The sequence below is a fragment of the Anopheles funestus genome, chromosome 3RL (genome assembly GCF_943734845.2).
Source record: "Anopheles funestus chromosome 3RL, idAnoFuneDA-416_04, whole genome shotgun sequence".
Lineage (NCBI taxonomy): Eukaryota > Metazoa > Arthropoda > Insecta > Diptera > Culicidae > Anopheles > Anopheles funestus.
This window is the reverse complement of record NC_064599.1, coordinates 38,302,741-38,315,648: the sequence shown is the minus strand read 5'-3', so window position 1 is coordinate 38,315,648 and position 12,908 is coordinate 38,302,741. Positions and strand designations below refer to the sequence as shown.

Sequence of the window (12,908 nt, the reverse complement as noted above, 5' to 3'; positions counted from 1 at the left end):
CACTACTTTACAACACTGCGGGCACTAACAATGATGAGCTACGATCCTACGACAGTTCGGTTGTGCAGATCTTTTATCTCGATTGATCAACAGATCTAAGCAGTCTCAAATGCTGTTTCGTCACGAATGCTGGCAAGCTCAACATACTAGATCGAATTATTTGATCTTTGGTCAGTTCTCATCGATTCGGGTTGCAATCAAGTCGCATCAAAACCGATCGATGAAGAAGTCCGTGAATTTCAAGCCAATCATACAGATGTTTGCATAGATACATTAGGACACTGCAACAAAATGAAGGTAAAACTTTTTCTCAACCCAAAGACTAAACCAGTTTTTTGTCCCAAGCGCCCCCATTTCCTTTCAACACTGTGCCATTAAATAAAAGCACATTAGCGCTCATGTACAACGTACCTATTAAGCAAAAATCGAACATTATGCCTTTGCTTATGCTTAAGGAAATACATTAAACTTTATTGTCTCACAATATAATTCGCACATTACTCCTTCGTCTTGCTCGTCTTCGACCTCCTTTCTTTAGCTGGGCCGGATTTCGCAGGATTGTTCCTCCAACGATTCTTCTTACCCTTTTTATCAGCACCAATTTTTCGTTTAATACGAAAACGCTGACGCTTTTGCTCTTCCTCAGTTTCGGTTCTCGCTGCGGTATCACCATTGAGCGATAATTTAACTGCCGATTCATCGGATGGCGCTTTTTGTTTCTGTCGTTTACCTTTCCCATTTAGTTTCATGTCTTTCGATTTCTCTTCCGGTGTTCCGATTGTGGCGGAAGATTGGTTCGTGTCTGCCGATCCAGATGCAGTGCCGTTGATTAATTTACGCTTTTCCGCTGTTGCTTTAGCCTTTCCGTTGACTTTTCGATTCTTTCGCTTGCCTTTTCCATTTAGCTTCATGTCCTTAGATTTCTCTTTCGGTGTTCCGATTGTGGCGGATGATTGGTTCGTGTCTGCCGATCCAGCTGCAGTACCGTTGAGCAGTTTATGCGTTTTCCCAGTTGTTTTGGCCATTCCGTTTACCATTGTCTCTTCGTTCGTTTTGGCCCGTTTGCTATCGACGTCAATATCGTCAATTGGATTCTCTTGTTTGCGTTTTTTTCTTTCCATCGCTTTCATCTCAATCGCTTCATTTGTCCAACTTTTGGGCAGATATTTAAGTGATTTGATGATTTCTGTCGAGTAGGTAATATCGACTTGATCCTTGAGTTTGGTGAGCAGGTTGACTCTCGTCTAAAAAAAGAAAGCGGTTAAAGTTAGCTCAAGTACTAACCATCCCTTGCAAAAACCCATCGTCACATACCATGTAGCTAATGGACATTCCGTTGCGTATTTTATTGATCACGTCTGTCTCCAGCGCAAGTGCTTCGCGTAAATCCTTGAGTGCGATGGCATACTTTGCAGCATGCTCCTCCTCTACGGATGGATCCATCTCCATCGTGTCCGGCTCTGTTTTGTTGGCTTCTTTCAACAGTGTCTGCAAAGACGGGAAAATATGTCGTATGGAAGATTATTTGTTAGTACCTACGAGCTGTGAGAAGCATTTGCAGCTTACATTAAACTTTTTCCTTTCGTTCTCCGCCAGCAGAGTAATGGCTGTACCACGGCAACCGGCACGCGCAGTTCTTCCAATACGGTGAATGTACTTTTCTACATGGTTGGGCATATCATACGAAATGACCACCTCAATGCTCTCGATATCGATACCACGAGCCAGCGCATCCGTACAAATGATCCCATTCACTGTGCCCATGCTGAAACGACTCAGCACACTTTTTCTTGTTGCCGGACTAAGGGACGAGGACCATTCCTCGATAACCATTTCCGTGCCGAAGAGTCGTTGCAGCACAAACGAAAGTCGGTGCGAGTTGTTGATTCCATTTGTAAACACCAAAAACCTTCTATATCCCTTCTCACGAATAATGGAGTACAGGGTCAATGGTTTATTGTGTTGTTGCGTCATGCAAACAAACTCCTTCAGCTCGAGCGGTGTCGTGTACTGCCCGATAAAGTTGCCACGCCGTGGTTCTAGCTGCTCCGAAGCTGTCTGTTGCGCCATTTCCGTTCTTTCCTTCGGATCAATCACGGCCGTAAACAGCTTCGGATGGAACAGCTTGAGGGTTTTCAGCTTTTCTGCGTCCCGCTTGAAGGTGGCAGAAAATAGCAGCTTATGGGGTTGTCGAGCCCGATCAAATAACTCGGTTTGAGACAACAGCTCGCTGGTACGACCCAACAAATATTCATCCGATTCCTGTTTGACGTGCTTGTTCAGATGGTACAGCCAATCGTTTTGGATTTGGTACATCACCTTGTCCGCCTCGTCCACAATCAAAAACCGAAGGTGCCGCAGGGTAAAACCTTTGGTGGAATGCAAATGTTCTATCAGCCGACCTGCCGTAGTCACCACTATGTCCACCTTCGATACGTACTCTCCATTACAATACTTCACGAGCTTGTTTTGCTCGGTTACCAGTTGCGTTCCTCTCGACAGGCTCACGGGTCGAATGTTGGTGCCTTCGCACAACTTTTGAAACACCTGAAACACCTGTTGGGCAAGTTCCTGGACGGGAAGAATTACCAGTGCACGCACGGCAGGAGCAACGCGGTGCAGTAGGAGCTGCACAACCGGCACAACAAATGCAAGCGTCTTCCCGCTACCAGTCGGTGAAGAGATACACACATCGCGGGGCCAGAATGGTGCAGGTGTCCGATGCGCTTCCAGTATCCACGGAATAACCGTTTCCTGCACTGGAAATAGTCGTTTGTAACCCATGCGCTTTAAGTTACGTTTGATCACTTCATCCAGATAGGTTAGTTTCTTTACCGACGGGCCTTTGGATGAAAGATTACGTTCAATGATCGTGGGATGCGATAACCATGGTGGCAGCACTTCATCCGTTTGTTTCAGTCGGTGTAGTTTATCACCACCCAACACAGTGAAGTCACCGAATTGCTTTCCACCACTGTCTGCTTGGGACTGGCTTTGATTTTCTTCATCATTCTCACTTGTAGCGATTTGCTTTCCAGCACTGTCTGTTTGAGAGTGGCTTTGATTTTCTTCATCATTCTCACTTGCATCTTGTTTGGCATCCGTTTGCGTCTTGCCACCTTCTCCGTGTTCCTCCAATGGTTCGCTAGATGTAGCTACGTTTGGAATACCGGCATCATCGATTACTTCGTCAGATGGATGAGCAAGCTGCGTATTTTCTTGCTGTTGCTGCGTGTTTTCTTGCAACGATTGTAGAACGGATTCTTCGATTTCGGCTGCAATTTTTGACTTTCTCTGTAGCGCTTTCTTTTCTTTACGGTCCCGCAGCTTCTGGAGGATCAGTTCTTCTTGAGTTTTTTCATCCGCCTCATTCAGTTTGGTTTCATCGTATCTGAGAGATAAGAAAGGCGTATTAAATACTGCTGAACGATAGCAATACGTGTATCCTTCAAAATAATTAACTTAAAGTACCGGTTAATCGTAAAAAGCTCCATCGTTGCTGCTACCAAACGTAATACACGTACGCACGCTGTGCAGGTCCAACCAAGCACGTGGGTTTGTTTACTTCTGTGTCTGGTGTGGTGTAAACCGAGAAATGACAGTGTGGTGTAGTACGGATGTGGTGTAATTTCCGTACCTGTCATGTGCAGAAAGTGAGGTTAAAGCAATCCGTAAAAAGTTCAGTCCTCTGCATGATCTTTGCGCTCGCTGAAAGAAGTGTGCATATATTTGCCGTTTCTGAAACACGCAGATTCTGGCACGCTGGTGATCGAAGCTACCATTGAACAAAGTATTGCATTTGGTGAGAAAACGTGCTGTGCCAAGGGTTCCTTTGTTGTATTCATTTAGCTGGATTACATATACTGTGTATAGCAGCGAATACGGAACAGCGATAAAACAAAGAAAGGGGTATCCGTGCGAAGTTTTTCCCGGCCTTTAAAGTGAATAGCACCACCTGAACTTGTCCCGGTGAAATTCAGATCAAAATGGAACACATTATTAAAAACCTTCTCGTGGCGGACAACGAGTTGATCCAACAAGTAAGTATTGATAAACGAATTGTTGATGCATGAGTCGCCTAAGAAACGTACGTGTATGATTAATATAGCAACCCGTGGCTTCCGTTGCACAGAGACATTTTAGCATACAGATGATTGAATTTCCTGTATCGAGAAACTTCCTCTACGGTTGATGTGGTATCCCAGTATTTTTCCATATAAATTATTATTCTTTTCTCCCCTGCCGTAGGCATCTGCTGATCTAAAGGAAGCTTTCAAGAAACCGGAAACGATTCCACAGCTCTGCGAAATATGTGTCACCAATACCGACGCTCAGGTGCGGCAGTACGCTGCAATGCTGTTGAAAAAACAACTGGGTAAACTGCGTGCGTGGCGAGAAGTACCGGCCGAAACTCAAGCCCTCATCAAGAAAGGTATGCTGGAGGCTATCGTGAACGAATCGGAAAAATCCGTAAGAAATGCAATTACCGGATTCGTCGGTGTGCTAGTGAAGCATGAGGCCGAAAAAGAGGACGGCTGGATGGGCGAGGTATTAAAGTTTATGTTCGAAAGCACCAGCTCGAGCGATCCGAAGCTAAGCGAACTTGGTTCGTCCGTATTTGCCACATTGACCGATGTGGCTCCGGACCAATTCATGCCGCACATTGAGATGGTTTGCCAGCTTTTCTCCACGGCACTGATGGCAACGGAAGCTGGTGGCAATATGGCTACGCCTGTTATCTACAACATTTTGCTTGGCATGTCCCACCTGGTCCCGTTCATTCCGGGTCGGCAAGAGATAGAACAGACCTACCAAGACTCAATACCGTACGTGCTGAAAGCTCTGGGCGCATTCGCCGAGCAGGATTCGTACAAGTTTATCGAAGCGTTCGACATATTGGAAAATCTAGCCGAAGAATCATCGCGCACGCTTTCACCGCATATGAAGCTGCTGATCGACTTCTGCTTGCAGTTGGCCGGTAACATACAGCTGGACGATTCGGTACGAGTGAAAACTATCACCTTCATCGGATGGTTGGTACGATTGAAGAAAAAAATGATCATCAAACAGAAGCTCGTGGAACCGATCGTGAATGCCCTGTTTGCACTGATGAGTGTGGCGCCGGAAGTGGAAGATGAGGATGAGGAATATTTCGGTAGCAACGAGGTCTCAACACCCAGCACCTGTGCCACTCAATCACTCGATGTGCTCGCATTGCACATTCCACCGAAACAGCTGTTTCCACCGCTGATGGCATTACTCGAACCGGCTCTTGCCGGTAATGACCCGCTGCCAAAGAAAGCCGCCTATCTTTCCATCGCAGTCATTGCCGAGGGTTGCTCCGAACACATTTGTAGTAAATATTTGCGAGTACTGGTAGATGTGATTAAACGTGGCATCACCGATGAGAACGTAATGATTCGTAATGCTGCACTGTTTGCGCTTGGGCAGTTCTCTGAGCATTTGCAGCCAGAAATTTCGCAACATGCGGATGAAATTTTGCCAATTTTGTTCGAATTTCTGCAACAACTGTGCCTGCAGATCCGTTCCGGTGGTAAGGAACCACCACACATCGATCGGGTGTTCTACGCCCTAGAGACGACGTGCGAAAATTTGGAAGATCAGGTGACACCATATTTGCCGATGTTGATGGAGCGTCTCTTTGAGTCGTTGGATTCCCGCAACAGTGTCCATCTGCGTGAACTTTCGCTAACAACAATTGCTGCGACGGCAAGCGCGGCGAAAGAGCACATGTTGCCATACTTTCCGAGATTGATCGATTGTTTGAAGCTGTATTTGGTGAAAACAGATGAGGAAGACATTTGCACATTGCGCCCACAGGCAATAGACACGTTTGCGGCATTGGTACGAACGATTGGACGGGATAATTTCCTTCCCCTGGCTGTGGATACACTTAACATGGGTTTAACAATGATGGATGAATCAAACGATCCGGATCTCCGTCGCAGTTGTTATAATCTGTTCGCCTCGATGGCATCATCGGTTAAGGAGGATATGTCGGGATCGTTAAACAAGATCGTCGAGACGATGCTGGAAAGTGTGCGTAGTTCGGAAGGAATCGTACCGACCTTCAAAGATGGTGCCGGAGATGACATGCCCATTCTGCCAAACGGTGGAGGTACAAACGGTTCCGGCGATGGTGACGATGAGGACGAAGAGTTCGATATAGAGAATTCCGTCGACGACGAAGAAGAGGACGAAGAAGACATCGCAGGTTATAGTATCGAGAATGCATACATGGATGAAAAAGAGGAAGCCATCCTAGCACTGATGGAATTCGCGGAACATACGGGGCCAGCTTTTGCTCCCTTCATTCAGACAGCTTTCGAAGAAATTTACAAGCTATTGAATCACCCAAACGAGGACATTCGGAAGGCGTCGATCGATGCGGTGAAGCAGTTTGTGGTTGCGCTACATCAGTTGGGCAACATGGAAGGAGTGCATCAAACGATCTTAATTTTGGTACCGAAGCTAAGCGAAATCATTCGTACCGATGAAGAGCGCACGGTGGTCATGTCGGCGTTGGATGGGTTTAGTGACATTCTGCAGGAAGTCGGGGCAGCCACATTCCAAGCAGATGGACAGAAGGATGCCGTATTTAATTGCATTGTGGACGTGTTGAATGGGAAAGTGGCCTGCCAGTTCGATGAACCGGTCGACGAAGAGCAGGAAGAGAGCGAATATGATGAGGCCATTCTCGAATCAGCTGGTGACATCCTGCCCAAGTTTGGTCGCGCCCTACAGGCGGAAGAATTTGCCGTTTACTTTGGACGGGTGTGGCCATATTTCATACAGAAAATTGTAAGTAGCGCACACAGCATTGAACATACATAATGATTAATTGAAAATCTTCGCTTTACGATTGGTTTGCACATTAGGAAAAATCGAAGCAAAAGGACGAATCCAGCGACTCGCAGCGTGCCTTTGCGATTGGTGTGCTAGCGGAATGTTTTGAGGGGCTGAAAGAGTACACGCGTAACTGGATCGATTCACTGTTGCCAATCTTTCTGTCTGGCGTGCAGGATCGTAACAATGAGGTACGCAGCAACACGGTTTACGGACTGGGAGAGATGGTCAAGCACGGAAAGGAATGCACTTTCGGGTAGGTTCAAGGCGCTATTCCATTTACATTCCATTTGTGTTGCCTTACCATGTTGCGTGTTTTTCCTTCCAGCCACTATCCACAAATTATGGCAGCTCTCTCACAGCTCGTATCCAAAGAACAACATGCCGGCACGTTGGACAATCTTTGCGGTGCTCTAGCTCGACTCATCATCACCAATTGCAGTCTGGTTCCGCTCAAAAGTGTTCGTACCTGTTGCATTATTTTTACTTCGCTGTGTTGGTTTGCGACAATTCGGCTTATTCATTGAAACATGGTTTAAATCTTTTGTAGGTGCTCCCCGTGTTTGTGGAATATCTTCCTTTGCGTGAAGATTTCACCGAAAATCTGGCCGTGTTCCAGTGCCTTGATCTGCTGTACCGACAGGGTGATGAAAACTTAGTTCCGGCTTTGTGCCGTGTTCTGGTTGTAGGTTTACAGGTGCTTTATAAGAAGGAACACGACACGGAAGGTAAGTAAGATAAAGGTTCTTATAGATTCCTGAGAGCTCCTATAAATTTCTTACAAAATGCTTTATCTGTTGCAGAATGTCGTGAGTTGGTTCATAATCTGGTCAAGCAAATCAGCAAAGACTTCCCGGACAAGTTCAGCGAGGTGATCCGCAGCAGCGCTGAGGTTGCAGAATTTGTGCAAACGCTTTCGCTGCAGTAGAAGTTAGCGAAGCCGCATTTTATGCGCAAACTGTTCGTAACTTACATCAATCCATATCTATTGCATAATACATGCATGAAGCGAGATATTAACAAGTAAAAAATGGAGAATCAGTAGAACGAAAGCAATAGTACGAGGAAGTCGCAGTTTTTCTTCGTTGCGAGCATGATTTCGTCTGAAATAGGATTGATTAAACGAATCGTGTTTTCGGTAGGAAAGGAAAGCGAGTAAAGCAGAATAGAATGATGTAACGAGCATTAGATAAAGCCATCCAAACAAAAACTGCATAAATGTGATGGGTAAACGGCTCATGCGAAATTAAGGCTGTGGTTTGCTCTCCCACTTTCGTAATGAAAATTTTTGGTTATCTTTGCCCCCTATATCGAGACGATGTTTTCGCGTGGCCTAGTATACAAAGACTTGAACTATCAACATGAATCACTCATTAAAACACCTATAGAAGCTTCAATCGTACAGAAGGACAGAACCGCCGTTAAACTAATCCGTCTAGTAAATTGTTGCAATTAAACCCACAGAAGATAGTAAACTAACCGACGTTTTGAAGTGTGTTACGCCATAACACTAGCATGTTGCTTAAATTATATTTTAATTTTTTTATACTTCATACATGTGCAAAAACGATTTGTACAAGCATTTGTTGGGTTCCTTTTGTCTTATAAAGTTTCCTATGTTATACATCTCGGTCGTTCATGTTCGGGCAAGTTCCTTATGCAAAAACGATTTTCCCTTGCGCGAGGCGAAGGGTAAATGCTACACAGCATGGTTTTGTGTTTCTTTACTAACTATACAATTTATCTATCAATCGTATCATACACACGTATAGTATATAAGTTCGTCCAAGACGATATTTTTTTTAATAGAAGATGCGTATTGGAATGTTCATTGGTTTGCACTAAACGCAGCTGGGTGTTGGGTGGGATCGGTACCACCAAACGAATAAGTCATTTACTACATTACTGAATGTTCCTTTTTGTTTCATGATTTTTTTCAATGAATTATTGCGAACGTAATGTTCAGTTCGGCTAGACAGAAATGTCTTATATAATTTTGCTTACTTCGTAACATAATATGTAGTGATACAACCTAAGCGTACGATAATATTCCTCAAATGTGTCCCTCCCCTCCCCCTCACGATCTGCATTTATAAATACACTATAAGATAACTCAGCATAGTTTACAGGGGAATATTTGAATTCCCGAAAAGGCGCACTACAACACCATCACGCTCAACGTGTATGGATAGAACTTCCCAACGTCTGTCGTGTTCTTTTTACTTGCACACGGTCCCAATAAATCAGCTACGTCCATGCCAGGAAAAAAACAGTCGAAGCGAAATGAATTCGATCAAAGGTTAAGCGAGCCGCAAAGAACTGTAAACAGACCTGTATACAATAGCACCATCATACATTCGCCTACACGCTCAAACAGCTAGGTACAACTGCATCTACATACAACTGCAATATTGCAATAGTAGTTCTCTATAGTAAAGTAACCGTTACTAGACTTGTTGTGTAATGCTTGATTTTTTAATGGTTAGTATGTGATAATATACTCCCACCATGTTTGGGAAACGCCAGAACTGGCGGATTCGTGAATGAAAATAGTAGAAAAACGGTAAAGAAGATGGTAGTCATCGGCAGTGAGTAGTTTCAGCCAAAAGCCCAAAATGTTAGTAAGAAGGCGACGTGAGCAAATAGCAAATAGCTCTTCTTGTTCTGAGTAAATGCAGGAAATGGAAAGGATAGTTAAATGATGCTGGAGAAAAATAGTTCACGAAAATGGTCAAAAAGCGTGCGACTAACATCTCAGACACATTGTGGAAAAGTGTGTTACAGTGCTTTACTGATATTTATAACATGTGTCTGTTTATTTATCATCTATGAACAACTACTAACACAATGATTAATTTCAAATTATACTTCTCAGTATGTCGTGTTCTAGGATGAGTGTTTGATTACTTCCTAACTGAGCGATGACAATAATTACTTTCGCAGGCATGGAAAAAGTCAATAAAGAAACAAAAATTACAACATATTTGCATTTAATGGTAAAATGTTTATTTTCTCTACTCGCACACACACACACCTTCAAATTGTAAAACATTTTTAAATAAGCGACACTTTACAATGGAGTGTACGTCGCAACTCTACGAGAAGAGTTGGAGTTTCTTTATAATGGAGTGTAAGTTTTCCGTTTCGCTACATGAACATAACGCGTCTCAAATGAATGATAAATATCTATCCACGGCGCAAATTGAGATGGGAATGAAAGCATATACCTACTAACAAAACAACAAATACAGAATAATTATGGTGTTTGAAGGTTTTTTACATTCTTACTCATTTACCGATCTTCTCTGCCCTGAACGAACGACTTTGTGCGTTTTTTTTCTTACAAAACAAAACAAAGGTGGGATTGTGTACAAAAGGGGGAAACTTTTTCCTTCTTCCTTTCTATCCGCACGCAATAACGCTTGGGCGATTTGTGTTTAAATAATAATAAAAAGAAACATCCTGCGATATATTTCCCTACAAACTCGGCCACATGTTCGTTTCAATTGGTTGTGTCATCGGCTTACCTAACGTACAGATAAATGGAATTGTCATATTAATTGCATTAATTGCTAGCTGCTATGCGTACGTTGAACTCTTCGCGCTACGCGCCACGCTTTGAGCGGAAGTTCCTGTAGTTGGCGGATTTTACCACTACCCCATCTGTACCAGAGGAGCCCATAAAGCAGACAAATAAATATTTCTACATAATACCCATCGATCGTGATCGTACATTGACCACCAGCTGCACTGCAAGTCTGGAAAAGGAAGGAAAATTGATCAACTACTAAAACGATATCCAATGAAGTAACAATTTCTTACCTCTTTGAGTGCTGCATTAGCACAATCGTTGTCGGTTGCGTTCGAGCATCGTTTCCACGTGAGATAATCTACCATCCACAGAACGACAGTCGTTGGCCAATTGCCACCAAGGTTGCTGAGTGTGTTCAGCAGCGTCATATAGGTGCCTCCGACAGCGGGATCGCTTATCCGAGCGAAAAAGGCCATCACGGCCACAAACATGCTGTACAGCGCGATCTGGTACAGACCGTAGTTCGTTAACAGGAGTATGTAGTAGTAGTACGGTACGTGGTGATCACGTATGATGGCAGGCGTTATCCAAACGATACCGGCCGCCGCTAATGTTAGCCCTATCCGGTATGGGATTGCTTTCAAGTATACTTCCATAGGACGCGGCCCAGCAGTGTATTTGCTGATCGCTAGCGGTAGAACTATCTGCAGTGGAACAAGCGGAACAACTAGCAACGCTAACTTATCCTTCGGGACACCGGCATCAATCAGCTTCAGTGAAGTAACCGCATCGCAAGCGGCAAACCCTGCCTTGGCCGTTAACAGTATTGCCACCAGCGTCAGAATCGGTTTCATCTTGATTATATCGAGTAGCAGACGATACGTTTGCTTTATGTCCAGCTCCAAATGTTCCTCGTGGCCCCGATCGATGCTGGGTGCGAGTTCGCGTTTGCACAGTGCCACCAGTGTGGTTGTAACCAGAAACACTAAACCCCAGAACCATAGGTAACCGGATAGATTGACCAAACCCTCAGGTGCGGGTTCGGAGCGTAGATAGCTGTTGCAAAATTCAGCCGATTCCAGTGCCATAAAAGCCACGTAGCCGAGGAAATAACCGGCCGTCTGCCCAACACTATTGCAGGTCGATGCGTGTCCAACGTTGCAACGTTTCAGCATCGTCAGCGCCCATCCATCTACAGCAATATCTTGCGTAGCGGCCAAAAAGTTCAGCATAAAGAAGATGCCCGTCAGTAGCGGAATGTTGAGTGTGCTGTGCTCAACTTTGGAATGGTCATCGTTGGTGCTATTTTCCGCGCCCAACCAACGGTTCACGTGCAGCGATAGAATCAGCATAAATATGCCGATCAGATATTGTGTTGGGATGAGCCATGATTTTCGTCTTCCGAATTGTTTCCAGAACAGTGAATCTACTATTGGAGCCCATAGCAACTTTAAGCTGAACGGCCAGTGAGCGAAACTGAATTCAGCCTAAAAAATAAAATAAAAACACCATTTAGCTACAATGTCAGCGAGAAGTCAGCCAATGTTAAAGCAAATTGAAACGTGTACAACTTGCATAATCAATTACACATAGTTGGTGCAAGATATGGTTCTACATCAATCACGATAAGCTGACTACGATAAGAACTCGCTGGAGATCGGTGCTATTTGCTGCTCACATCATTTACCCACCTGCTGTTTGTAGCTTGCACCGCGATTCTGTAGCAGCATCGGTATGGCCGAGGCCAATCCGATTGGAATGCCTTGCAGCAGATAGAGAAAGAACAGTATGGCAATGTTGCCCCAATCGCCTCGCAGGTCACTTTTTTCAAGCTTCTCCTCATCGTCGACCGGCAGAAGGAGCGCTTCACGATCGACTCGATCTGTTTTCTTCCGTCGGTTGCTCATTTTACTTTACACGTCCTTGGCGTATTTTAAACGATCAATGGATAATGGATAGGCTGTTAATGGAGAAAAATAGAAGATAAATTCATATCGACAATCATGTGCCTGTTTAGCAAACAAGCAGTTCTTGAAGCAAACGAATTCTTCACTTGTCCGCCAAGTACACGTCACTAGGAATCTGAATCGGTTGTACATGTTTTCCCTTCTCCTTCCATATGTACCTGGTGTGATGGAACACGTACCTGCTTGTCGAGCTGACCGGCAACTGAAAGTGGTTACAAACACTTTAAATTAATCAAGATTAACTAATTTTCCCTGCACAATAGAAGGGCAGACAATGTCCAGCATTGTCAAGACTGTATCGGCGTTCAAACAGATTCGGGAATAAAAATCGGGCAATGTTTCGGTTGAAGCACGATGATAGTACGTGGAAAGCAAGAAGAGAGAGAGAGGGCGAATTTATTTGTTTGTTGTCATTTGAAGCAAAATTGATGTTTTGGTGACAGTTTAGACAGACGGCTTTATGGTTGAACAAGTTCTGAGCCGAAAATGCAATATTTTGAAATTTTAATCTTTATATTATTGTGGTTGCAATTTAAATTATT

The 12,908-nt window shown here is 44.2% G+C and overlaps 3 protein-coding genes across 4 annotated transcripts; 1 reads left to right on the top strand and 2 right to left on the bottom strand.

Moving 5' to 3' along the window:
• Positions 1-440: 440 nt before the first annotated feature.
• On the bottom strand, positions 441-3,644 carry LOC125767613 (probable ATP-dependent RNA helicase Dbp73D). Its single transcript, XM_049434388.1, has 4 exons — positions 3,472-3,644; positions 1,567-3,391; positions 1,315-1,488; positions 441-1,244 (listed from the first exon to the last, which is right to left on the bottom strand). Exons 1-4 carry the CDS (start codon positions 3,642-3,644, stop codon positions 498-500), a joined length of 2,919 nt encoding a protein of 972 aa, XP_049290345.1. The 3' UTR covers positions 441-497.
• A 25-nt stretch (positions 3,645-3,669) lies between these two features.
• LOC125767606 (importin-4-like) lies at positions 3,670-9,850 on the top strand. The gene is made up of 6 exons (XM_049434376.1): positions 3,670-4,040; positions 4,249-6,822; positions 6,900-7,123; positions 7,196-7,328; positions 7,418-7,595; positions 7,671-9,850. The coding sequence occupies exons 1-6, from the start codon at positions 3,987-3,989 to the stop codon at positions 7,793-7,795; spliced, it is 3,288 nt and encodes a 1,095-aa protein (XP_049290333.1). The 5' UTR covers positions 3,670-3,986; the 3' UTR covers positions 7,796-9,850.
• Positions 9,851-10,316: 466 nt separating this feature from the next.
• On the bottom strand, positions 10,317-12,837 carry LOC125767644 (acetyl-coenzyme A transporter 1). 2 transcript variants are annotated; one of them, XM_049434443.1, is made up of 4 exons: positions 12,525-12,837; positions 12,091-12,359; positions 10,690-11,886; positions 10,317-10,625 (listed from the first exon to the last, which is right to left on the bottom strand). In XM_049434443.1, exons 2-4 carry the CDS (start codon positions 12,304-12,306, stop codon positions 10,440-10,442), a joined length of 1,599 nt encoding a protein of 532 aa, XP_049290400.1. In that variant the 5' UTR covers positions 12,307-12,359; positions 12,525-12,837; the 3' UTR covers positions 10,317-10,439. The 2 variants fall into 2 exon arrangements, with proteins under 2 accessions (XP_049290400.1, XP_049290399.1); XM_049434442.1 differs by having other exon boundaries at positions 12,546-12,834.
• Positions 12,838-12,908: the final 71 nt, after the last annotated feature.

Excerpts from the sequence above, each read along its gene's own strand:
- LOC125767644 (XM_049434443.1), bottom strand. The coding sequence starts at position 12,306 with ATGAGCAACCGACGGAAGAAAACAGATCGAGTCGATCGTGAAGCGCTC. Across the intron at positions 11,887-12,090 it reads GTGCAAGCTACAAACAGCAG|GCTGAATTCAGTTTCGCTCA; the intron begins GTGGGTAAATGA and ends TTTATTTTTTAG. Across the intron at positions 10,626-10,689 it reads CTAATGCAGCACTCAAAGAG|ACTTGCAGTGCAGCTGGTGG; the intron begins GTAAGAAATTGT and ends TTCCTTTTCCAG.
- LOC125767606 (XM_049434376.1), top strand. The coding sequence starts at position 3,987 with ATGGAACACATTATTAAAAACCTTCTCGTGGCGGACAACGAGTTGATC. Across the intron at positions 4,041-4,248 it reads ACAACGAGTTGATCCAACAA|GCATCTGCTGATCTAAAGGA; the intron begins GTAAGTATTGAT and ends CCCCTGCCGTAG. Across the intron at positions 7,596-7,670 it reads GAAGGAACACGACACGGAAG|AATGTCGTGAGTTGGTTCAT; the intron begins GTAAGTAAGATA and ends TATCTGTTGCAG.
- LOC125767613 (XM_049434388.1), bottom strand. The coding sequence starts at position 3,644 with ATGACAGGTACGGAAATTACACCACATCCGTACTACACCACACTGTCA. Across the intron at positions 1,489-1,566 it reads ACGAAAGGAAAAAGTTTAAT|ACACTGTTGAAAGAAGCCAA; the intron begins GTAAGCTGCAAA and ends CCGTCTTTGCAG. Across the intron at positions 1,245-1,314 it reads GAATGTCCATTAGCTACATG|ACGAGAGTCAACCTGCTCAC; the intron begins GTATGTGACGAT and ends TTCTTTTTTTAG.